Genomic DNA, 25,389 nt, shown 5'->3' with positions numbered 1-25,389 from the left:
TTTCCTCGATGATCCATCGTTGCTCCTCCTTGCAAGATTTTCGATCGAATATTTTTAAACTATTATATAGTTACGACGGTACGACAAACTAGTTAAGCGAAATTTAATTGCATTCGTAATTAATTAATTTCTATTCGTATTAGAAAGATTAATTTCTTTAACGGCTGATATAAATTTCTTTCGCTATTAAAGATTATAGGATTTTTCAAGAGTAAAGAGTACGCTAAAGAGTACATAGTACTTTACAATCTTAAGAGTCTCGACTTTATCGTATTAAAATTCCGATCGTCCAGCCATATGGTTCTCACGATCGGCCTTACGGAAAGAATTCTCGGAGAAAACGGAAAGTCCGTCGTGGTAACTAGCAAGTTTTTATTTCTTTTTAATTTTGTATTTTGTATTTTTTGTTTTGTTTTGTTTTTTTTTTAATATACCATGCTCTAACTTTCTTGAAATCCAATCGACGTCTAGGCTGCCAGGAATCTAACACCGAGCTCCTAGATTTCCAGAAGGATGCGACAGGAGGGCTCGTATTCGCAGCACGTGTTCCCGAATATTATTTTACCTGTATGCGGGTTGGGACCCGGAATTAGATGCCCTGAGTGACCACCTTATGGTTTCCGATTACGTATAGACCTTCTAAGTCTCATCTAAATCAAATTAAATCACATTAATAACTTCCGTTTCTCTATCGTTTAATTTATCGTTTTATTAACACCAACATAGTCAACGTTTTGCGTTTGTCTAAAAAAAAAAAAAACAAAGAAAAAAAGAAAAAAGAACAAAGAAAAAACTGTTTTTTTTTTTTCTTAAACCCAACAGAAAATATCTTGTTACAAGGAGAGTGTACTAGATGTAGCAAATATCGGAAAGGATATCTCGTTGAAAGCGAGACCGCGCATCACGGAATACCTTTCTTGTATTATCTCGAACTCGGTATGCGCATCTAAGGAGATTACATCGGAGATCATTAAAAGTACTGTATAACATATATATATACATACATAGATAGATACAGAAGGAGAACGCGCGAAGTCGATGATAAGGAGAAATAAGATACAAAGGGCACGATGCGATCTGAAACAATTTATACTGGAGCTCGCGGTAGCTTCGCCGATCGATAATCTACGACCGATCACGAGCACTTCGTGACCGAGATCTAAAACAATTGAGTCGTAGAGTGGAATAATTGAATCGCAAAATAATCCTCTCCCTTTCGACCGTAAACTTAAACGTTAAGCAAGTTACACTTCGATACATACGTATGTGTGTGTATATCGACAACTCGTAAAATATGTTTGTGTGTAAACATGTATATATATATATATATATATATATATATACACATGTGTATTTTCTTCGTTCGTTCTTACAAAACGATAACCAAAATTACCTCACTTTCTCCGTTTTCACCGTTTTCGTGGTTATTCTTATCGGTCGATTTAAACGATGGTTCACATCGATGCCGCAAAGTCCACTTAGCGGTTTCGCACAAACAACGACCCTCGAAAAGAGGCTGAGGGAATACCGTCCACTCCCTGTAAACTCCATTTACTCCCACACCACTCCTCGCTCGGTTTCCACGCATCGTCTCCTTCTGACAATGAACGTTTCTTCTTCTCGTCTCTTTCTTCTCTCCTCATCGTCTTACTCTGTCACCGATGTGACGACGATTCATGAGAGAACAGACATTTTTTCTCTCGTCTTGTCTAACCTTCGCTTAGCAACAAAATATTTCTATTTTCCTTACTTTAACGATCGAGAAACTAAGACGTAGTGACTTTGTGAGACAAATGGTCGAAAGAAAGAAAGGAAAAAAAAAAAGAAATAGGCTGTAAACAGCGTAGCTGTAAATGACTTTCCTCCGGGAAGAAGAAGAAGAAGAAAAAAAAAAGAAAGAAAAGAAAGGAAAAGAAAAGAAAAGAGAAGAAAAGAAAAAGGAACACGAGCGTTTTACTAAGGATAAAGAAACCGTTTTCGCGTCGATTAAACTGTGTGTACTCAACTTTAAGCCGAGTACACGGTCGAAGGGTCGCGGTGACAGCCTCCCTCATTTCTCCTTCTTCTTCTTTTTCTTCTTCCTCCTCCTCCTTTTTTTTCCCGTTTCAGTCCACCTCAGCCCACCTCCTCCTAAAATTCTTTATATGGAAAAAAGAAAAAAAATGTTGATGTTATCTAAGAAGTCTAATCGATCGTTGGATCTCTCTACTTTCGTTCCACTACTACGCCTACTACTTTCTCACGTATTTTTATTTCGATTAGATACCCCTCTCGCATCCTATGGAACTTTGATCTCGTCTTAATTGTTTAGAACGTAGACATCCTGCCATGGCGTTCACCTTCGTGCATTCTACCTTTCCCCGACGGTGTACGATTTCTCGAGGATGCGTTTCGGGGCCCTAGAATTAACGTGGCAAAAGAAAGTACGAGGAGAGCGAGCGGCAAGGGCCACGAAAGATTGCAGGGTGCAAGCCCGAGGAATGCCGTTGTAAGAAACGAAGACGAAGACGAACCCGAAGAAGAAAGAAGAGAAGAAGAAGAATGACCGCGAGATGGCAAGTGTGGGAAAGATGAGGTTGGCCCACATGACGCGAGAAAAGTGGAACTAACGGACTGGCATGCCTACATGGTCGCAACGAGAAAAAAGGGCCGGCCCTTTTGACACATATCCGCTGGTAAAGGTAAATAACTTTTATTCTTTGTCTGCAACCGCAACGATTGCCCAACATCCAAACGCAATTGCTTTTAACCGGTGTTACATGCATAAATACATACGTACGTACGTAGACGTATTTGAATATAAATTCGAAAATTATTATCGGAAGACGTGAGAATGTTGAATAGCCGGCTATACTACTTCTAGTTTGTAAATATCATTATGCATTAAGATCGCTAATAAGATGCTTTCCCTAGCCTTTCTTAAAGTTTACGCACAACTAATGTAATATCGAAACGATGTACCTTCATCGAACGTTCCTTTAGCCGCAAGCCTATATTAGTTGATGACGTTACAATGATAAAGAAAAAATTTTAACACCGGGATAAAGGATAATATGACTATGAATGTACCTACCATCAAGTAAAAATCGCAAAGAGATAGCGGAGAATTATAGACGTGTGTCCTTCGACGCGTCTCTCGTTCGACTAGTTATATAAAGGTATAAGAGCCGTTCTCTAAGGTGAAACCTATAAACCAACTTGTAACGCTTAGAATGTTTATTTACGTTTCCCTCTACTCAATGAGATACTCCTCTTTCCTTTCAAACGTATTTCCCTTAACTTTCTTACGTATTATGCGTTTGACCTATACTATCGCCGTTCTTTTCGTCGTCGTCGTACTCGTTTCTAAATATTTTTTTTTTTCAATTGTATGTACCAACAACATTACCAATCAAATGGTTATTGTGCAATGAGAAAGAGGCTGTGAATGTTTCACGATTATTTTTAAAAATTACAATTTATATTTTAAAGAGGGTATGTTTGTACGTGTATATATACGTACGTACACACACACAAATATATATATATATATATTATCATCATTTAATACCAAAGAAAATACTTTCTCGGGCCACGTGCATCTACGACGAAGAATAAGACATTCGAACGAAGAATTCTCACGGTGTCTACCGGTAGAAGAACGCATCGCAAATGTCGAGCGAAACTCGCGCGACTTCCGTGCCAGAAATTTCAATCGTCTCGCTAAAAAAGAAAGAGAAGGAGAAACAGAAAGAAAAGAAGAAAAAGGAGTAGAAGAAGGAGGAGACAAAGTTACAGAAAGGTAGACGCTCGCGCGAGTAGGTATTGCACGCTCACTTTTTCTTTCGCACGTCGTCTCGTTCGAACGGCTAAACTAATTCACAAAAGATCGGAGCGAGACTTACGAAACGAGTCGTCGATTCGCACGCACGCACGCTACGAGCTGCAACAAAGTGGTCGAAGCTTCGAAAAGAGGAAGAGAAAAAAGAGAGAGAGAGAGAGAGAGAGAGAGAGAGAGAGAGAGAGAGAGAGAGATGACAGTAATAGTCCTTATTCCTTTTGGAAGAATAAAAATAAAAAAAGTAAAAAAAAAGAGAAGGAGAGAGGAAGAAAAAGAGAAGAGGAAACGACGAGACGACACGGCGAACATTTAAGGTAATTATCGTAACCTGCTTGTAATCTAAATTATAGCATTTTATTATATATGATAATCGCTTGGAAAAACACGTTCTCTCGAGGTTGGATTAGGTCGATAGATCGAAGAAAAGAAAAAAGTAAAAAAAAAAAAAAAACATAATGCGGGACCGTAAATTAATAACTGTATACTCGATATATGATATAATTCAAAAACAAAATTTCAAACCGTTATAAATGTTAAGATCCATATCAGTAGTGATAAATTTTAGATGGAATCAGCGGTGGTCGATGATCGGCATCGGTTGCCAACCGGTTGGCGGATGATTCGAGATCACAATGATATAGGTTTCCTCAGTCCTGAGAGGATGAATCGATATTGGATCGATAAATTCCATTATTAATGTGAGCGCAGCAAGAAACTGATAAATTGCCGAGCGTGGATACGCGTCTAGCAGCGTCGATCTTACCGTTCCAACAAAACGAATCTCCCGGTAGCCTAGAGGCCACTCAAAACGATTTATTTGCCCAGCCTGTTCCTACTTGCCGAGACTATAATTTTCCACGACATTCGCGCTCGCGCAAACGATTACGCGTTCCAATTTTATCCGGAAATTGCTAAGTGCGCCCGAAGATAGTCGCTGACGAAGATATTCGATCCTCTCGTTTTCTCTCTCGAAGACGAAGAAACGATATCGAGAGAAGACTACTGCGTAAAGACTCTGTACGACTTTCTACGTTTTCTCGAGAGTATTTTCTCGGGCGGGGGGGGGGGGGGGAGGGGAAGAAGGAATAAAAAAAGAAAAAAATAGAAAGAAGGAAAGAAAGAAGAAGAAATACAAAAAAATAAAGGAAAATTATGCCTAAAGCAAATTCTGTCTTATGCGGCAGGAGGCACGCATATCGCGATAAAGAATCGCAATGAGAAACGTATATCTCCGATCGACGATGCAACGTCATTGTTGGCGTGGTAGGTGTGCCGTTTTTAACGGCGATGTTATTTCATGGCGCAAGTCGAAGCTGCAGCCGGCTGCAGGTGCACCGCTCTTACTCGATCTGGAGACGTTTCGATGTGCATTGTGATAGAATGATATAATAAAGGCTGAGAAGTCCGTGGGAAACGGAGAACGGTACCACCTGACGCACTGCCGGCAAAGCACAGGATACGTGCGTGTATATACATACAGATATATATGTGTATATGTATATATATATATATATATATATATATTCGAGAAGCACGTAAAAATTTATGTACACACCAACGAACGCATCTCGTTTTTCTACGATCTCTTTCACGATAGAGAGAAAGAGATAGAGAAACGACGTGTATGCATATTGCGTATCTTTGTGCCAGAAGAGGCTGGTCTTCCGCAATAACGTCCGAATAAACGTCTTTCGTCGCGATAACTCGAAAGCACGAGGTATGCGTGCCAGATAGAAAATATTCGTAAATAAACGAAGGATGCGATCTTAACATTCTACAGGGTTGTTTGGAGCCGCGCCAGCTACGACGCGAATAGCAGAAGGTACGCGGACGACTCTTTGGAAAACAAAGTTTTGCTCGAGGAGTGTGCAAGCGGCCAAACGCTTTTGCCGTAACTTTCGAAAGGATTTTCTAGTTGGTTATATACACGTGCTCTTTATACACGTGTATATATATATATATATATATATATATATATATATATACGTATGTATTACGTGTATGTTTATCCACACGTCGATTCGGATAAAATAAAAGGAAAAAACGAAGGAAGAATAACGAACATATCGTACACGTTTATATGTGTGTTCATAACAGACGCTCGTTTTATCGAGATCCTACTGTAATAATTGTATTTTCCAACCCTAACAAATGCGACGTTTCGAAATACTATAGACAACGAATGCACGGACGTTATTTAACAGATGAGAGAGTGGCAGCTTCGATACCGGCAATTAGCAAGATATCATTAGCAAAGGAACGTTTCCATACGGTCGTAGAAAAAGAAAGATGGGAAAAAGAAAAATAGAAAGAGGAAATTCTTTTCAACGATGAACGAATATTACAGCGTGGAAACTAAAAATTACGAACCCTTCTTTATTTTCTTCCAATTGAATGTGTCGCCCTTCGAATTTATAAACTTAAATTATGGTACGATTCTGGATCTATAGAAATAAAAAAGGATGAGAAAAATGAGACGGAGAAATAATGGTAGGTGGAATGATCAATGGCGAAAATATGCTCCGTCGAGAGAAAAGAAGGAAACGGGGAAAATAAAGAAAGCGAATAAGAAAAAAAGAAACAGGAGAAAAAAGGACAAGGAAACGCAAGGACAAAAGAAAATAAAAAGCGGACGGAAATCTTCTTTGAAACTTCAATTAATCTACTTCTAAATTCTAATTTGGACTAATCGTGCTCATCTTGAAACTGGAAGAAATCGTCGAAAGAACGACATCTTCCGCCACCTACGCAGATGGAATCGCACGATCGACGTACGCCCTCGCAAGCTGCAATCGACGACGTTGAAAACCGTACGAGTTATACGAATTGTCGGTTCTCAACGGGATATCAGAGTGGCATCCTGCAGGGCACTGCGTGGTGCCTTGGCGCTATCGTTCCGAGCTTTCATCGGAGTCATCGTCATCGTCATCTGGCAATTTCTATGAGGGACACGCATTCTTCGAAAGATTGACCTTAATCGATTCGTCGTAATACCTATAACGATTCTTCCGATAGTGCAGTATCGGAAGAATATATTTTATAAAAATCTTCGATAGACCTTCCAAAGATTAAATTGAATTAAAATCCGTCCGACGAGTTTTTGCAAATTCGTTGAAACGCAAAAATTTTATCACGCCATTTTATGTGCTTTTTATTATGTCCATATGTAAAAATTTCTCTATAGGATTAAATAACCATCTCTCTTCGAGGTCTATCCTTTCGTTTGATAGGAATGGTTCATTGGAAAGCGTGCTCGCACGACTGTATTGGAATTCGATCTCCATTCGGCCGAACAAAACCCTGAGCTAATTCCCGACGTATTTACACTATGTGCGATGGCACGGATCAATTAATTATACTACTATATATTATACTTAATATTCCGCCGCGATCATCGATCCGATATTATTAATGTTCATAATTTGCTAATTGCCCTACAGGATTGATGTTCACGAAATTCTACCTTTCAAATTCTACCATTGATCCCAATTTGTGCCCATGCAAAAGATTGCCTAGCATTCGTACGTTTTCAATTAATTGAAAGCGAACTCCCGTTGATTCGCCGATTCGAAACGCCGGAAAATGGATTAAACGTACGGACTTTGAATCGAACATCATTCGATGAATATTTCGATTGACGATTCGACGAAACTACACAATCTACTAACGCGACCATCCAATTTTTCATGAAACCTCAGAAGTGTATTCGTAAAAAACTCGATGAACAAGGAGAAGAAAAAAAAACTATGTTCGGAACCCTCAGGCCCTTCGCGTTCGTCTCAACGCAAGCATGAAAAAAAGCCTGAGAAAAGTTTCGGCGAGGTAGCTAGAAAAGAGCACAATGCTTTTCTTGGACGACATTGCCGGGGAGAAGGAAAGTTCCAGTACGGAACGAAAGAAAAACTGCAGTAGAAGTAGACAACGTGAGAGGGAGAAAGAGAAAGAGAGAGAAACAGAGATAGAAAGAGATAAAATGAATATAGAACGAGGGTTGAATCCGCGATACTCAAGGGTGGAATCGTGCGTGGACGAACGGACGAGAAGGGTGGCGTTACGACATCGCGATGTTATCGATTAGAATGACATTTTTGTGCTTGCGGCGATGTCAAAGTTTCGTGTAATTGATATTCCGAAGGTAAAAGAAAGCTAGATATGACAAATCAATTTTCTTTTGTGTATCTCTCGTTTCAACTATCCTGCATGTGTGTCTATCTGTGTGGGTATACACATGTACGATATATATCATAGAACTCGCTTTCCATAAGAAATCATCTTCGATAACACTCATATTACATTTTCTATTTCCATTTTCCCGAAAGATCCTCGCGTTATCTCGTATCCTCTTACAGTCAGAGCTAGTATAATATTTCGCGGAAGAGCGAAACCTTCTCGAGTCCTGTCAACCTTCCGAAAGGTCACGTGAAATCCACTGGCGTCGTCGTGACAGGCCGGGGAAGGGTGGAAAGAGGAATTGGAGAAGCGCGGAAGCGTATACGTGACCCACGAGTCCCCGAAGGGGCTCGTAGACGTTGTCTTCCGATGAGGGCGAGAAGAGAAGAGGGAGCAAGGGAAGGAGGATTTGCCTTCGAGGAAGAAACGGCGTCGTCGTCGTCGTCGTCGTCGTCGTCGTCGTCGTCGTCGTCGTCGTCGTCGTCGTCTACTCGCTGAAGAGAAAAAAGCTCCGCTTCTCTAAGCCACCATGATTCCAGGAGATAAACCCCCATATTATGTCGCGCGAGATAATACGAAAAATCCACAGCGAGACATTGTCCTCGGCCGACACAGCTTCCACACTAAGTTAAAGAGAGAAAAAGATAGAGATAGAAAGTATACTCATAGAAAGATTTCACGGGTGGCACGTTAGAATACTGAAGCTTCTACCACTACTACCAGCATCGTCGTTACTACCATTACTATCACCACTGGTCTATACTTCTCGATGATAAGACGAGGAAAAAGTACGAAATAAAAAAATTAAAGCTTTCTTCTAGTTTCTTGAATACACACGAAAACGTATACCTATCTATCTGTCTACGCTCTTAGTATTTTAGCTTCCGTACTAACCATTTTTATTTCGCAGGAAGAGTTTAATTTTTATACAAAAAAAAAAAACATCACGAATCCTTTCGACATCCCTCTTCGTTACTTTCTCGACGGATTTCATTAACTGCGGTTTTACAAACGTGATATATTCATATATATATATATATATATATATATATGTATGTATGTATGTATGTATGTATGTATGTATGTATGTATGTATGTATGTATGTATGTATGTATGTATGTACGTCCGGGACAACGCGTTTCATTTTTTCCTCGACGTAGGTAGAAACCTTTCGTGTTAGCTGCGGAATGTAGAACGAAAGAGAAAGATTAAATCTGAGCTTATCCGTTTGTACGCGTTAGAAAAATTCCGGGCGACCCTCGAATTCTTTGATCGAAGTAAAGAAAGAAGAAGAAAGAAAGAAAAAGAGAGAGAGAGAGAGAGAGAGAGAGAGAGAGAAGTATCGTTTTCACGATTATTAGCGTCACAATAAAGCAAAATACAACGTGGTCGTTATCAAAGTAACTAAACGGATATACCGTCCTCGAGGAATATAAGTATGTAAGTACATACATCGGTGGCCAGTACTCCGACCCTCCAATGACTTTTATTGGCGCAAAAGGAATGCTCGGTGTGCCATAAAAAATTCACACTGCGGTCAACGGACACATATTAAGGTAAAGTTTAAATAAGAACGCGAAGTTTTCATGAGGTAAGATTCTTCGTTGTCTCGTGGACTCGCGCGTTTAATTAAGCAGTAAATCGAGATAGTCCGGACGTTTACTTTTATTGCGGCTCTAAACTATATCCACTGGGAGATACTGTGCGACGAAAATAAGAAAAAGTAAGGATAGAAAGAGGTAAGAGAAAATTAGAGAAACAGAGAGAGAAAGAGAGAGAGAGAAAAAAAAAGAGAGAAACTTGCGGTCAGAACCAAAACAAGCCAAAACGTTCGTTGGTATTGTATGGTCGTCGTCCATAGGGGGTCAGTCACAGTCATTTCTTTTTCTCTCTCTTTCTCTTTCTCTCTCTTTCTGTCTTTACCTTTTTCTTTTCTTTAGTTTAACTTTTTTCTTCTTTCTTTCTTCATCTTTCCCTTCCTTTTTTTTTTTTCTTTTTAACGGGCGATAAAGAAGTGCACGCAAGTAGGAATAGATTATAAAGTACGTTAATTCAGGGTGGTCTTGGGAATGACACCTTCCTCTGCATCCTCTCTCCATTCTCAACTTCTTCGATATTTGCATATCGAACCGTTTAAGGCTTAAAAGCGTTGAAATTAATTTTACCGATTATTTTCATGGGAAGGAGTTGCCGATATCGTTCCGATATAAAAACGTGTTGCAGTCCTGGGTAACGTTTTACGTTCGGTTATTTCGCCCGTTGAAAGACTCGAGTTAATGATATGTCGACGTGAACCGGGTGTGACCATAGTGCCGAGATTAAAGTTTAAAATTAAAACTTGTTAACGTGCGAATCATAACGTTAACACAACACCGGTTATTTCTTAAAGCGTTTACTTAGAGTAGGCATATGATGTCGGTCCATCGGTAAATAGAAGGAGAGAGAAAAAAGACGAAACGTGAAAAAAGAAAAAACAAATAAAAGAAAAAAACGACAGATAAAAAATGGAAAGACAGCTTACTGCGACCTTATATAACGTTTCGAAATCAAGCCAGAATATTTCTTCTTTCTCGACGCTTGATAAAAATCCCTTTGAAAAAAAAAAAACATATATATATATATATATAAAATATTATCTAAAGTATATTACAGTATCGTACCGATTGATAGAAAACTAGCCGATAAAGAACGATTCGATTAGAGAATAAACCATGGGCGATGTGAGTTGGCCAAAAGAAAAAATCTAGAGAAAAGAGGAGCGAAAAGGGAGAAAGAAATGCAGGTCGCATCCGGCGCAGCTCGTCGCCTTCCACTCCCATTTGAATAAAAGCAACGATAAGCACATCCTTAGAGTCGCTCGCAGTTCTGAATTGTTTCCGCTTCTTAAACCCCCGACAAATTTATTATAATAACTACCCTTAGCCGGCGGATCTCGCTGCTCGTTCCCTCTTCTGTCTTTCTTTCACTCCCCTTTCCTCTTGACAATTTCCCACCTCCTCTTATCCTCTCCTTCTCCCTCTCTCCCTCCCCCTCGCAACCCTCCTTCCCTTAACTTCCTTCTGCCTCCACTCCTAGCCCTACTCTCTTCACATCGACGCTCGCTTCTGCGCCTTTCCTAGAGCCGCCTACGCTTCTCTCTCTCTCTCTCTCTTTCTCTCTCTCTCTCTTTCTCTCTCTCTCTCTTTCTTTTCGTATATAGATACGTACATCTTTTTCCCTCTCGACATTTTCCTTCGGCATCGTTTTTCTCCCTTTTCTTCCAGAGCGAGAACTCCCTGTTCTCCGTGGCCGCGAGGCGAAAGGGAGGAACGTTTCCACGTATAATGCGCTTCTTCTTTCTTCCTCCTTCTTTCACGCGGCAAAGAAACTTGGGGATAAGGGAAAACGAGAGGCATCGGTTGCAATATCCGAGAGAAGCGACGAGTTTCGTCTTTCCACGTGCAAATATTCCAAGCGCTGCCTTGCCTCTTCCTTCTTCTCCTTTTTCGCTTTATACCTACATACCTTGCCTGCGCTCTCGCCTATCACGAGGAACTTTTTATTAAGCCAGCAACGACGACGATATAGATGCATATACTACATATATATTATATTTTATATATATATATATATACATTTTTGTGTGTGTGTGTGTATATATATATATATATATACGTATCTATGTACGTATGTATATATCGATGTCTGAAATATGAAAACTGCTAATAATACAAGGTAAAACGAAAGAAACCTCAACTGCCTTTTTATTGTTGGTATGCCGATGGAAGAAACGTTGTTGAAAGAGCTATGTATCGTATTGAGTGTGTCTTTTAATAAACCAATGGTATGCCTTCGATTCAAATACCTAGCGGTATGGAAAGAACAATGGGGAAAAGAAAAAGAAAAAGAGAAAAACAAGAAAAAGAAAGACAAAAAGAAATTTACGAGTCGAGTGTTGGCTCGCGGCTTTATAAAACTATTAAATCGCTCCGGGGATGAAACGTCAGCGATAAAGAAGGAGAAGAGCAAAGGAAGGAAGAAAAGAGGCAAAAGAGGCGAGTCACTTCCGTCTCCCTTCTTCTTTCAAAAGGGGGAGGGACTTTCTCTCGTACACATTGTTAACTGGAAATAATTCCAGCTTTGTACATTTTAATAATACCTACACCGTTCGCCCGGAAATGACACGAACGAAATCAAAATTGCAGACGATGAAAAACGAGAGAAACTCAAACGGTCTCGCTCGCCAATAGGTCCTTCTTCTTTTTTCTCTTAGAAACGTTTTAGTACGAATTTACTATGACTCCAAGTTGGTGTCCCTTTCGTTTCGACTAAATAACGTCTCGCAAAAGTTTCGTAAACGCGAAAAAGGATACGCGCTGGTTGCGTTTCATTGCGAATCTTTTTAATTTCCTTCCACCGGTAATATGACTCTAATTCTAACGTTACTTTTCTCAAGTTTTCCGCTTCTTCTTTCGTTTATTCTCAGAAATTCTCGCTGCACGAAATAGAAAATACTTGATATATATATATATATATATATATATATATATATATATATCATTTTCAAATAATTATAAATTCATTCCGAAATAAGAGACACCGATAATAAAGACGACCTTGTCAACACAGTTCACCTTGAAAATCTTAGGTTGAAACAACGAATCAAAAGATTCGCTGGTAGAACGTGTAATTTCCACGTGAGCGAGCCGAGAAACATGAAAACGAAAGAGAAGAAGTGGATGAGTGAGCGAAGTGGGGGTAAGGTGGTGGGTATTAAGGGAAAAGGAAAGAGAAAAAAGAAGAAAAAGAAAAGGAAAAGAAAAGGAGTAGAAACGAAGGCAAGTCGAGAAGGCGAAGATGGAAGATGCTCTTGCGAGGAGGGTTCGGCTCGAGGTGGTATTTACGACGTCATTTCCTCGCTGACTGTCAATAATTTCCCTGGGGGACGTGGAAGACACCACCTTTCGTGTAACGGGCCGCCTTTTCTCCTTTCTCATACTCGGCCACCCCTTCTGCTGCTTCGCCACGCGTTTTCTTTCTTTCTTCTCGTCCTTCTCTCTCTCTCTCTCTCTCTCTCTCGTTTTCTTTATCTCTTTCACTCTTATTCCCTCTATTCTCTTCTTCACCATTTCCATCTCGCTTTACTTTATAGCATTCATCCACCCACTCTCTCATACCATACCCCCTCGCTTGTCCCACACACTCTCTTCCTACCGGCACAGCTCCTTCTTCATTTCTCTGCAAATTGAAAAGTGAGCGTGGAGCGACGTTGAAACGTCATCGCTGGCGAGCTCGAGTCCCGAGGCGACCAAGAAGTAATAGCGAAATGGGATAGGATTTTGTCGGTTTCTCGGAATGAATGCATTTTTGATAACTAATAGAAGTAATCGTCTGTGACCAACTAATTCTCCTACCGTACGTTCAATTATTAATGCTTTCCACAAGATCCTTTATTTCTCTTACTCATTGTTGGATAATTGTTAAAGTAAACGATCTTTATTGTTATATAATTTCTTTACCAGTAGAAAATTGAAATTTCTGGGTGCAAACAGCTGGTTCTAATGAAGCATCTCCTTTAACTAATTTACAATCAGCGCCCTCCGCGCGTCGGTTGGACCGACCCGACCGAGTGGCGGGAGGGCCAAGGAAGTAGGAGAGAGAGAGACAGAGACAGACACAGAGAGAGAGAGAGAGAGAGAGAGAGAGAGAGAGAGAGAGAAAGAGAGTAAGTACCCAAGTTCTCCGTACTTTCTCTCTCTCCCTCGAGGCTGTCGTCGCCATGACCTAGAACTCTTTAATATCCACCATCGATACCGTTTCGTCCCCTTTAACTCATTAGACTCGATCAATTATACGAAAATGCTCTTGCTATCCGTCCTTTAAATTATCTCCTTCTATCACCACACCTCCATGACTCTTTGACTTCAACCAGATCTACGAGTGGTATCTCTCGAGTAGATATCGTGGTACACTAACGTAAATCATTTTACGCTTCGTTCTTGACGATGTTTCGTTAAGGTCACCGGCCTCATAGCTTGCTTGTATTCGAACCTCTTACCTGCAACAAAGAAAATAAATAATTAATTAGAGACTCGTACGAATGATTCATTTCATTCAGTCGTCGGTTTTGTAAATAAATACAAGGTATGAAAACATTGTTCAGTATTTGACCGTCGCTTACGATATTTTCTTTCAAGAACGAAAACATCGAGAGAGTAAAAAGCATCGAGTCGCTGCAATACGCGCCATCTAGAGGAATTTATTCGAGACAGATAAATAGATTTTTTTTCAGAGCTTCCAACTCTCGCTATCTCTCGAAAAGCTCTTGTTCACTTTCTTTGTGAAAACTTGGAAAGTAATTTGTTCCTCGTCGATCTTACGTGGATATTATACCTGTATTATAAAACGGCATAGGAAGTGTTCAAGCTCGAAAAAAAGAAAAGAAACGAAGAAGGCCGAGTATAGTTCGCGTGCGCGGCACCGCGTCCTTTGCGAGGACGGTCGTTAAATAATTGCAGCCGTTCGTAATTAATGGTGAACGCTTTGTTATCGCACCGAGCGTGAAATAACGTATACTGTACGGTGAGCTCGGTGAACCGAGGGCGACAAGCGAACCAAGACGATACCATATTTATTTCGTTAAGCTCTCACCCCACGTGCGGCCTTTCTCACAACGGTGTTACCCTCTCCAAAGCCATCGCGACGAAGGACAAAACGAGTGGATCTCGAAACGCTCGCGAATATAAACGCTCTTGGACGATTTTACAGAAATAATGGCTCGCGATCTCTCGAAGAATACTCGAGAATTTTTCCATGAGTATATATGTAGAGAGTAAAAAAGAGAAAGAAGCTGAGAGAAAGAAAATGGAACGTTAAAAACGTTTAAATAAACATGTTCGAATATAAAAGTGCTAGAACGTGGTCGTTCGACGACTGGAAGAGAACTGTAAGAAAAAAAAAAAAAAGAAAAAAGAAAGAAAAAGAACAGAAAAGAAAAAATAGAGAGAGAGGGAGAGAGAGAAAGGGAGAGGGTGGGAGAGAAAGGAAAAAGAAAAGAAAAAAGGGAAGAAAGAAAGGTGAAAGGAGTGGTACTTGATCGAACATATAGAACCAGAGAAAAAGAGTGAAGGAAGGAAGAAGTAAAAAAAGAAAAGAAAAAAGAAAAAAGGAGAAGAAAAAGAATGGGAAAGGAAGATTCATAGAAAGAAACAGGAGTGGCAGGAACAAGATGCAAGGCACACTCGTTGATATTATGCAGGAGGCAGGGTGATGAGTGAGGGAGAAGAACAGAAAGAGAAAGAGAGAAAAAGAGAGAGAGAGATAGAGAAAGAAAAAGATAGATAGATAGATAGATAGAGAGGGAGAGAGAGAGAGAGAGAGAGAGAGCGAAAGAGAGCAACAGAGAGGAAGAGAAAAGAGGAGGCAGGAAACGGTGTAACGGCGACCGTAGGCTCCGTGCACGAGGGTGGAATATGCTTAACGTTAATTTGTACGATAAAGGAATTATTGATTTTTACTTAGGCGGCTCGCTCAAGGGTGAGAGAGAATGCGGGAGCTTGGTAGAAGGTTGCTTTAAAGCGGTAGTACTAATGGGACGCCTTTAACCCGTCGACGTCGTCCTGCCACTTTGACCTTCCTCCTTAATCTCTTTAACACTCGCTAACTCGAGGACAACGTAACGTCCTGCTTGTTTCCCCGTCTGTGTTTTTTGTCTTTTGTTTATCTTGTCTCCTTCATAAAACCGTTTGCCAGGAGAAAAAATCCATTTTCTTTCGTAGAATAATTCTTTTTCCTTCAAATTTCATGAAAACGATATATTAATATAAATTTTTAACGCGTTGTCATGTAGGACCATTTTCACAATCTGATCTTTTCAAGTCGAGAACATATGGACCATGGATGCCCTGTGGTTATCGTCACTCGTTGCAATGCTTAATAAAACATGAGTGAGTTATGATATTTATAGAACCATTCAACGTGTTGATGCCAACGTCTCGTTCGAACCGTCGTCGTCCAAAGCAATTTTCCCCGCTTGAGGTATCCATTAATCTCGTTCGTAGACGGACACGTAAACTCACGCTAACACGTATCTAGATGTATGGATATAGACGAATGTGTATGTATATAGGTATATGTAAAAAGACCAGCCGTATACATTATATGTATGCAAAGTACACGGTCGCAGTAGCACCGGCTTTGCCGCGGCTTGAAATTCGGAGTAATAGGAAAACTCTTGGGCGGAAAAGAAGTTCAATCTAACCAAGGGAGGGAGAGAAGCTTGGGAAAGCTCTTTTGACTCCTTTGATTCCGAGTCCAACCCCCTACGTACCACCACCACCATCACCAACACCACCATCACCATCACCATCAGTACCAGTAGCAGCACCAGCACCATCACAACCATTACTGCGACTACCTTCTAAATCCTTCTCTTTCTTCGGCCTCTTACGATACCATTCCGTATCGTTTTCCAGAACGGCAAGAGACCACCGAAACTTGCCTCGTAAGCCTACCCTACGGCCGTACGCTTGGCTAACTTCGAAAGATCTTTCTTTCACCTTCTCCATCGGTCTCTCTTATTTCTCTCTTGCTTATATTTTTCTCTTTTTTTCTTTTTTTCTTTTTTCAAAGCACGATCGTACTTTTGGGTTCAAAGGGTTAAAGGACGATAGAAAAGAGAAACAATTTTTGTATACGTTACTCGTAGTAGATCGGCCTTCGTTAAGAAGAAAAGATGGCTCGTGAGAGAAAGAACGAAATAGAGAAAGAGAGATCGTAGTAAAACGACGACCGTCTTCCCGTTGGGCGTCGGCCTCGCTGCTGCCGATGGCGGAGGCGGAGGCGGAGGCGTCAGTGGCGGCGTCGGTGGTGCGGGTAAAGAAATAATGAAACTCCGTGCCAGGAAAGTGCTCACTTTATTGACAAGAGAGCCTCTGAGAGAGGCTCGGAGGTGCGACGAAGGAAAATATAGTGCTTCCATATCCGCGCGCGGCTGTCTATCGATTCTCGACGAGTATAAAGTACTGCGATTCCGCCGGCCGACGGCGTCGCCGACTCGACGGAATAAATTTGCGATCGCCCGGGTAAAACGAGTTGGGTAGAGCGAAAGAGAAAGAGGTAGCGGGGAGGACGACGTAGGGCGAAGAAGGAGAAAGAAAAAAGAAAATGAACGACGAGAGGAAATGGAAAAGGCAAACGAGAAAAAGAGAATATAAGAGAGAAAGAGAGAGAAAGAGAGAGAAAGAGAAAAGTCGAACACGTACTTTCCGATAGCATTTTCGAAACTACCTGTCTCATTTTCTCTCCGTCTTCTTTTCTCCGAGTTCTGTCAACTTTCATCCTATTCGCTTATATTATATATATACATACACACACACATTTGTATATATTATATATGTATATATATATATATATATATATATATATATATATATATATATGTAGATCGTTTCATCTTAAATACGAACGAAGAAACACAAAGAGAAATAACTTCAACTTGTCCTCAAATCGAAGAAGAAAAGTCAAGTAAGCCATCACTTTGATTCCATTCGTCTCCTTTGCTAGTCTTCTTCTAGCAATGAAAGAAGGATCTCTTTGTCGGTCGGAGATCGTTACGGAGGCTGATTGGCGGGAATCTTGTTAGAGGTTTCGTTTGAATAATCGCCGCTCGATTCGCCGATTTTCATGACTCGATCCTTGCGTAATGACGCGTGGAAATCCATCGTCTCTCCCTTCTTTCTTCCATTCTACGAACAATAATTTTCAGGGAGCAATAACCATAGTCGGTGTAAGCAAAGTACTTCCATACCCTTACTTTAACATACCACCCTTCGTTATATCCAAATTCAATTTTATGTTAAATATTCCTGAACGCAATTCACCGACGCCGCCACCGAACTCAATTTATGATCCTTACCGACCAGCAGCCCGCGAAAGCCTATCCATTAACTTCTCCTACGTCTCATTACTCTCTTTTTACGATGTTCCAAGACACAAGAGACGCGTACTACCTTCGATATAGGCCAAACCTCGATAGGAAGTTTAACTATTGTGAAGAGATTTATACACTGAAAATTAAGTGATATCTATATTCTCTAAAAAAACTAATAACACCAGAGAATCATGATGATATCACGTTAAAAGGATAAATCATTTGAATATCGTTAACTCCTAAACGTCAAGAAGTACACCCACGTTCGGAAGAAGCATCGATTAGAAGGTACGATTAGAAAACGTTTGAAAATATTCGCAGGTGATTCATAGAAAACGACGGAAATAAGAAAACCGTTCGGTGCCCACGAGAACCGAGGGAAGAACCGGTAGAAATCGTCGCTCGCGTGGGTAGGGATAAGTGGTTTTTTCTTTTTTCTTTTTCTTTCCTCTTTTTCTTTCTTTTTCTTTTTTTTTTTTTTTTTTAAAGAAGCACCAGTTATAAATATATTTGCGTTAGGCTCGAATCCGCAGGTGCGTCGGTTTACACGATTATCCGGGCGTCCCTTTTGCAAAAAAGGCAGCTTCCTATCTCATCTAAGGAAAAAGACGAAGCGAGGAAAAGAAAAAGGAGGTTGAGAAAGAAGAGGAGTGAGGAGGAGGAGGAGGAGGAGGAGGAGAAAGAGGAGGATGAGAAAGGAGAAAGATGAGAGAAAGAGAGAGAAAGACGAAAGAAAGATAGAGAGACAGAGAGAGAGAGAGAGAGTGAGTGAGTGAGTGAGTGAGTGAGCGAGAGAAAAGGAAAAGGAACGAGAGAGGGAGAAAGAAAGGGTGGGAAGAAATGGTTGCGGGTGAAGGAACGAATAAAACGCGTATCGGAGGTACGCGCACGGCAGATCAATCTTCCGTTCTCTCCCCTCGCTAAAGCTCGCTCAAGCTCGCACGAGCTAGCTCGAGCTCGGCCGAGCTCACCTTCGTTTCTCTTTTCGTCTCGCCTCTTCTCTTCTCTTCACTTCTCTACTCTCGACTCCACTCTCTTCTCCTCTCTACTCTACTCTACTCTACTCTTCTCTTTTCTTCTCTTCTCTTCGCTTCTCTTCTCTTCTCTTCTCTTCTCTTCTCTTTTCTCTTCTCTTCTCGCCGAATCCCACCCCCATAGACGCACCTCCACCTTTCTCGCATCCAACCATCCAGCTTCTTTTCCAACGTAGATGCGACCCCCTCGCACGTCCCCTTTCCCCTCTATCCTCTCTCCTTCCTCTAGCCGAAGCGCGCACACGTACATAATACGCACGCGTGCTACGCGAGAGAAAAATACGTCCTAAAGGTCCCTCCTACCGTCGCCAAACGGAAACAGAAAAGGAAAGACCTCTTCTCTTCTTCTCTTCTTTTCTCTTCTTTCCTCTACTCTTTCCTTCTCTTCTTTTCTTTCCTTCTCTCTTCTCTTATTTTCTATTCCGTTCGTCGAATTTATCGAGCGTGGTATACGCTATTATTTCAAAGATTACTTTTCGCGACAGGACTACCCTACTGCTACTCGTGCTCCTGAATCAATTCAAGATAAAAGATAAAAGAAAGACAAAAATAAAAGAAAACAAGAAGAAAAAGAAAATTAGTAAGATAAGTGCAGACACTTTTGATCCACGTTAACGAACCCGATCGATCGTTCATAATAAAATATAACGCGAATAAAGCAATGGAAGAAAGGATATGGAGTTTGCAGATCGTCTCGAGGGATGTGAAATTTCGATGCGAAGCAGAATCCTAATCGGCTTTACCTCCGAAGACCTCTTTCTCTCTCTCTCTCTCTCTCTCTCTCTCTCTCTCTCTCTCTCTCTCTCTCTCTCTCGCACGCGCACTTTCTCCTCATTGCTCGTTCTCTAAAGCGAGTCACGCGGCAACCCTCTTCGATCGTTGCCCTCCGAAACGCGAGCATACGATATTGAACGAGGAACCTTAACGAGCAGCGTGGCTCTACTCGATAAGGATGTTTGAGCAGCGAAATCGCGAATCTCATTTTACTCTGCAAGCATTTAATTTAACAATTATTAGCGGCATCGTCATATCCCGACGTTACTGTTTTATCTGTACTGAGAAACTCTCTTATCGCTGGCCCTTTTATATGTCTTCTCTCTGCTTAAACATTTTCAAGATTCGGCATAAAGATCGATAAAAATTTGATAAAACCTTAGAAAACAAAAATCTATCTATCGACGGACGAAAGAAAAAAAGAAAAATGCAAAAAAAGGGGGAGAAAAAACAAAATAAAAAAAAAAACAAAGAAAAAGAAAAGAGAAAAGATATATATATATATATATATATATATATATATATATATATATGCATATAGCCTCTAAAGTCCAAACGAATCTCCCTTTTCCTATTCTTTTCTATTTTTCTATCGTCCGAGGAAAAAGTAACTTCGTATTTCACGAATGAGGGCAACACGAAAGAGCATCTGGGCCCGAGGCACGTCGGTGGAACGAACGGCAGGCGTGGTCGTGAACGTTCCTTTCGATATTTCTGCTTTCTGTAGGTGGAAGAAAAAGGAGTCGATGGAAAGGTTGCCGAAGGAAAGAGGATGCGATCGAGTCGAAAGAGAGGTGGGAGAGGGTTGGAACGTAGGAGGGTATAGGGTGGACGAGGGGTTGGACGAGGGGAGAGTTCCCGGGGGCAAAAGTGGCGCGGCGTCCTAATGCGATTCCGATATCGGTCCGGACATCTCGCGAAGCCGACTACACCCCCTTCGTCCTGCCTTTTCCGTCGTGCCTCCCTCTACTCACCCTTACTCTCTCTCTCTCTCTCTCTCTCTCTCTCTCTCTTTCTCTCTATCTTTCTATCTATCTCTCTTTCTCTCTTTTAGTTCTCTAGGAGTCGACTCGAGGTTGGGCCACATCCACCCTCGTTCCAGCAGAGCCAGGACGAACACGGCCGACTCAAGCTCGGCGATCGACGTCGTCTCGACTCGAAGAGAACGTAGAACGCGAGAAGGGTGAAAAAGAGAGAGAGAGAGAGAGAGAGAGAGAAGGGGGAGAGGGAGAGAAAGAGAGAGAGAGAGAGTGTTGGCGGAGGGGGTGTGGACCGAGGAAGTAAAGGGGGCTCCCCTAAGGGCGGGCTGCCGTTCGTAGAATGGGCCGATATGTATGCCGTGGGCGCACCACCAACGAGACGCCATCTTGGAATCGATGTCGATCAAGCGGAAGGAAGGAACTTCTGCGCAGCTCGGGGGGGTGGACTACGGGCACCCTTCCTCTCGAATACATGTGCGAGTCCTCGCATTTCTCTCCCTTTCTCCGTAACGAACTGGTCCTCGTATTGAAAAATGGCGAAAGAAGTGGAAGAGGAGAGTGATACCTAAGAGGAACGATTGCTACAGGAAAATTCAAAGAATACGAAAAATTGTTCGTTCGCAACTAACCTCGAATAGAATCGAGGATAACCCCGTAAAGGATATAAGGTCGGCGTTCTCGAAGAATCTAAAAGAGTAAAATGGAAAGGGAAGAACGGTGGAAGTAGGTGGGTTAAAGGAGGATTCTTGATTTATGGGATTGCAGGTTGCTGGTATAAGCGAAAATGGCGTCTCTGCAAATCGATTGTAAAGGATGTCGACGATGTGGAGGCGGGGGCGAGAGAGGAGTACAATAGGGCAACGTCTCGTTCGTTAACTCGAAGGAAATATAAAAAAAAAAGGAAAAAGAAAAAAAAAGAAAGAAAGAAAGAAAGAAAGAAAAAAAAATAAAGAGAAAAATAAGTACGGGCGAGAGGGACATAGCGGGCAAGATAGAAAGGAGGAAGGGGGTGGCATCGACTCTCTTACTCGACTCGAAGGAGAGAAATCGCACGACTCGAAAGGAAAGAAAGGATGGTAGAGAGGAGAAGGGGAGGGAAGCAGAGGAGAAGGCTCTACTGTCCTCGGTAGTACTCCGTAAAGGATCGAGGCCTCTGCTGATTTATGGAACATGACGCTCGAGCACGCGAACGTTCGAGAACTACGTTACGGAAAGAAAAAACAAGAAAAAAAAAAGAAAAGGAAAGAAAAGGAAAGAAAAGAAAAGAGGAATGCGATAGAGAAAGTCCAAGACTTTTCATTCTCGTTTGGCATTAAGTCGAATAATAAACGGATGATCGAAATGGTGGGTCGAGTGGACCCACTTTTCGCGTACCCTTCCGGCGATAGAAAGAGGGTTAGATACGAGTGACCCTCTTCAACTAAGAGTGCCCTCTTCTTCGTCCAAAGAACCGTGCCAAAAGAAAGTAGTAACCTTCGCCGTTTTCTCGATAAGAGGCTAAAATCGATATCGTAATTGTATCGGGAAACTTCTTTAACCCGATAAAACGACGATCGGATTTGAATTTTTATTTAATCGTTAGGATACCCATCGAAGTTCAACGTTTCGGTGGTAGAAGGTAAGGTACTCGATCGACTCCTGGAAACAGAGCTTAAGGGTAAATTCGGTCAGTGTGTCCCGTCGCTGGAGGAATACGAAGAGTTGAATGGCTCGTGACCTTGGCCCCGAGGCTGCTAGCCTGGGGTTGCAAGGTAATTAAATGCCATGGATGGGGTTGGTCGCTATAACCGGCAGGATAGAACGAAGGGGATCCGGGAGGGGATGGGGCTAATTGCCGATGCAAGGAAAACCATCCCTCTCGTGCCACCGGAGGATCCTTCAAGGTGCTCATCCTTGAGTACGAGTTTATATCGCCACTTTCTGCGTTTCTTCCTCGGATTATTCGAAATGGAAACTTCTGCTACGCTATATATACCGGCAAGAAATTAATCGAACGAACAAACGAACGAACGAACGAACGAACGAACGAACGAACGATTGATTAGAAAATATATTAAACGTAGAACACGTTCGATGAAAATATCGAACGATCGATCTGTTCGAAAAAAAAAAACATCGTATTTAAAAAGATAACTTTCTACTGCAATCAAAAACGAAACCCCGACTTTTTTATTTTTTAATCGAGCAAGAGAAACAAAAGGATTCGAAAGATAAATAAAGCGAATCTATAAAGTCGACGGAGAAAAGCTGAAATGAAATTCAATGCGACTGGGAACCACTGTTCCGGAAGTAGCCCAGTTACAAATTAGCATCCAAGGATTGCCCTTGGCGTTGGTCGCGTCTCTCTTTCTCGCAGTCTCTGTCTCGGTCTCTCTTCGATCGTCCTTCTCTCACCGCCTAGTCCGACGTCTTCGTTCTCTCTCCTTCTTTGTGGGTTATTAAAGGAAGCCGCCTTTGGGGTCGGGTCGAGTTAGGTCAGGGCGGCAAGGAATAATGAGCGGGGAAAAGTTAAACGAGAGTATTTTTTACTGAGAGGAAAATCACGCTGGCCTTCTCTTGTCGTAGTAACCGTGGAGAAAAGGAGAAAGTAAGAGGAAGAGAGACGGAAGAAGGTCGTAGCGAGGGTGAAAAGAGAGAGAGTAGAAGTGAACGAGAAATCCAGAGGTTGGAGGTCTTTGGGTGGTGCAAGGGGGTGTCTTCCATTCATTACCGCCAGTTACCCCTTAATGGAATCTTCGTGTCCTCATCTTTCCACTGTCCTTCCTCACCGTCACGCCACGGTAATTTCTGTTTTGCCGAGCAACAAGAAGTCGTTTGTACCCTCCCAAGCCGCGTGCCATTCAAAAACAACGTCGTCTCTCCTTGTACACGGATTATCGCCGGCTTGTTTTCTCTCTCTCTCTCTCTCTCTCTCTCTCTCTCTCTCTCTCTCTCTTTCTCTTTCTCTCTCTTTTTTTCTTTTTCATGATACTTTTCCTTTTTCTTTCTCTTAACTCCCGAAGAAAATATCACGCGACCGTACTTACTTACTGATGTCAGTGTTATATTATACATATGTAGTACGTAGGTATGTACCTACTTATTATCCATGTTACATTACGAATGATCGATCGTATACCATCGATTCGAAACTTAATAGGCTCTCTATTTTTCTCGTCATTGTGTACGAGGAAATGGTTCTCTTTGATTTTAATGTAAGCACGAACATATCGAATTACTTTGTTCAAAGGATGACACAGGTCGATAACCGTAAAACTGACTAAAGGTAACAATGGCGTAACAAGGACGCAGTAGATGGCCCGTCGTATCGTACAGCCGGCTATTGGAATGAGAGAGGAGTTGGAAACGAAAGAAGGAAGCGAAAAGGGTTGAAGAACCAGGTAGGGCCATTATCCATGGCTTGTGTCCATGTACACAACAGGGTGTCTATAAATGTTTCAGAGAGTTTCGATTCTCGCGCTGGTAATTTATTCGAAAAGTCGGTCGTCCGATCGGTCGCCACCTGAGTAACGTGAGAACGCCAAGGATGCATCTGCATGCAGATGTCGCGCCCAGTTGGTACGCGTATGGATCGATCCTACGTTTGTCTTCGGTTTTTTTCTACCTTCGCTACCTCTCCGAACGCTAACCGAATCTTTTTTTCTCTCCTTTCCTTTTTTTTTTTTTTCTTTCTTTCTACATTCGATGCGGTTCTCTGTCATAGTTAATTACTCTTTGCCCTCCTGAAAATATTCTAGGATTCTCAGGTAGAGAGAAAAGGTCGACGAACTTTTCTTTCCTATCAGCGTCCTATGTAAATCGAAATGTTTCCTTCGACTGAAAGTTTATTTAATTTTCCTTTCTTTTTTTTTTTTAACTGATTGTAACGAATGATATCAACATGTTGTAGAATCATACATATATGTATATATATGTGTGTGTGTGTATATATATATATAACGACGAACTCTTAAAAATCTTTTAATTCTTTATCGTCGTAGATATACGTACTCGAAAATCACTCCCACGGATAAACCTTTCAGAATTTGAATATGTATTAAACACGTAAAACGCTTGTGGAATTTTCGTTCTCGACCCTGAAGAGATTAGATTTCTTTGGATGGATAGCTCGGCTGGTATCCGCGAGATAAGGACATGGGAAAGCACTCCTCCTTTTCGTATGTAGATTTTACGGAATGCTCGGGGGACGCTAGGGATCTTTCGAGTACCGAAGGGAGAACGAAAGGGTTGAGGAAGAGAAGAAAGAAGCCGAGTGTACTAGCGCACGCTCGGATTAGGATAAGGGTAAAAGATATACGCGTGGGAAGACGATCGTCTCGAATTCTCTAGTCACGCCACGTGTTCGTCTTCTTTGAACATCGTGATTAATCCGAAACGATCCCTTTCTTATTCTTTATATTCCTTCAACTTCCGCCGTTACGAACGTTATTATAATCATAACGAAACATATTGAAATATCTTACGATCGAAAACATTCGTTCTGCTCATTTTTATTTATTTATTTATTTTTTTTTCTTTCGTCCTTGCTTATACTTATAAATTCTAAAAGAAACAAATTGGTATCGAGGAGAAAAATTAAAATCTATCGTTAATCGACTCGGGCTCTCAAATAGCGTTTTTCCTAAAAAGTTACCATTTCTAAAATTAGTTACTTTACTTTCATTATAGATAATAAGTACTCACGTAAGCGTACGTACTTC

At 41.4% G+C, this 25,389-nt stretch overlaps 1 protein-coding gene across 3 annotated transcripts in view; it reads right to left on the bottom strand.

The window, feature by feature from the left end:
* Positions 1 to 25,389, bottom strand: part of LOC122637604 (UPF0489 protein C5orf22 homolog) — a 428,365-nt gene that overhangs the window by 270,321 nt on the left and 132,655 nt on the right. The window contains exon 1 of one of the 3 annotated variants that reach the window (XM_043829838.1): positions 23,400 to 23,842. The exons of the other annotated variants lie outside the window; for them this stretch is intronic. Within the exon in view, the coding sequence (XP_043685773.1) occupies positions 23,400 to 23,743 (344 nt within the window). The 5' untranslated portion in view covers positions 23,744 to 23,842. Of the gene's footprint in view, positions 1 to 23,399; positions 23,843 to 25,389 lie in introns of those variants that run through there. 3 annotated transcript variants of the gene reach the window in all.

This window comes from Vespula pensylvanica, chromosome 2 (assembly GCF_014466175.1).
Source record: "Vespula pensylvanica isolate Volc-1 chromosome 2, ASM1446617v1, whole genome shotgun sequence".
NCBI classification, from domain to species: Eukaryota; Metazoa; Arthropoda; class Insecta; order Hymenoptera; family Vespidae; genus Vespula; species Vespula pensylvanica.
This window is presented reverse-complemented; position numbering and strand designations above follow the sequence as displayed.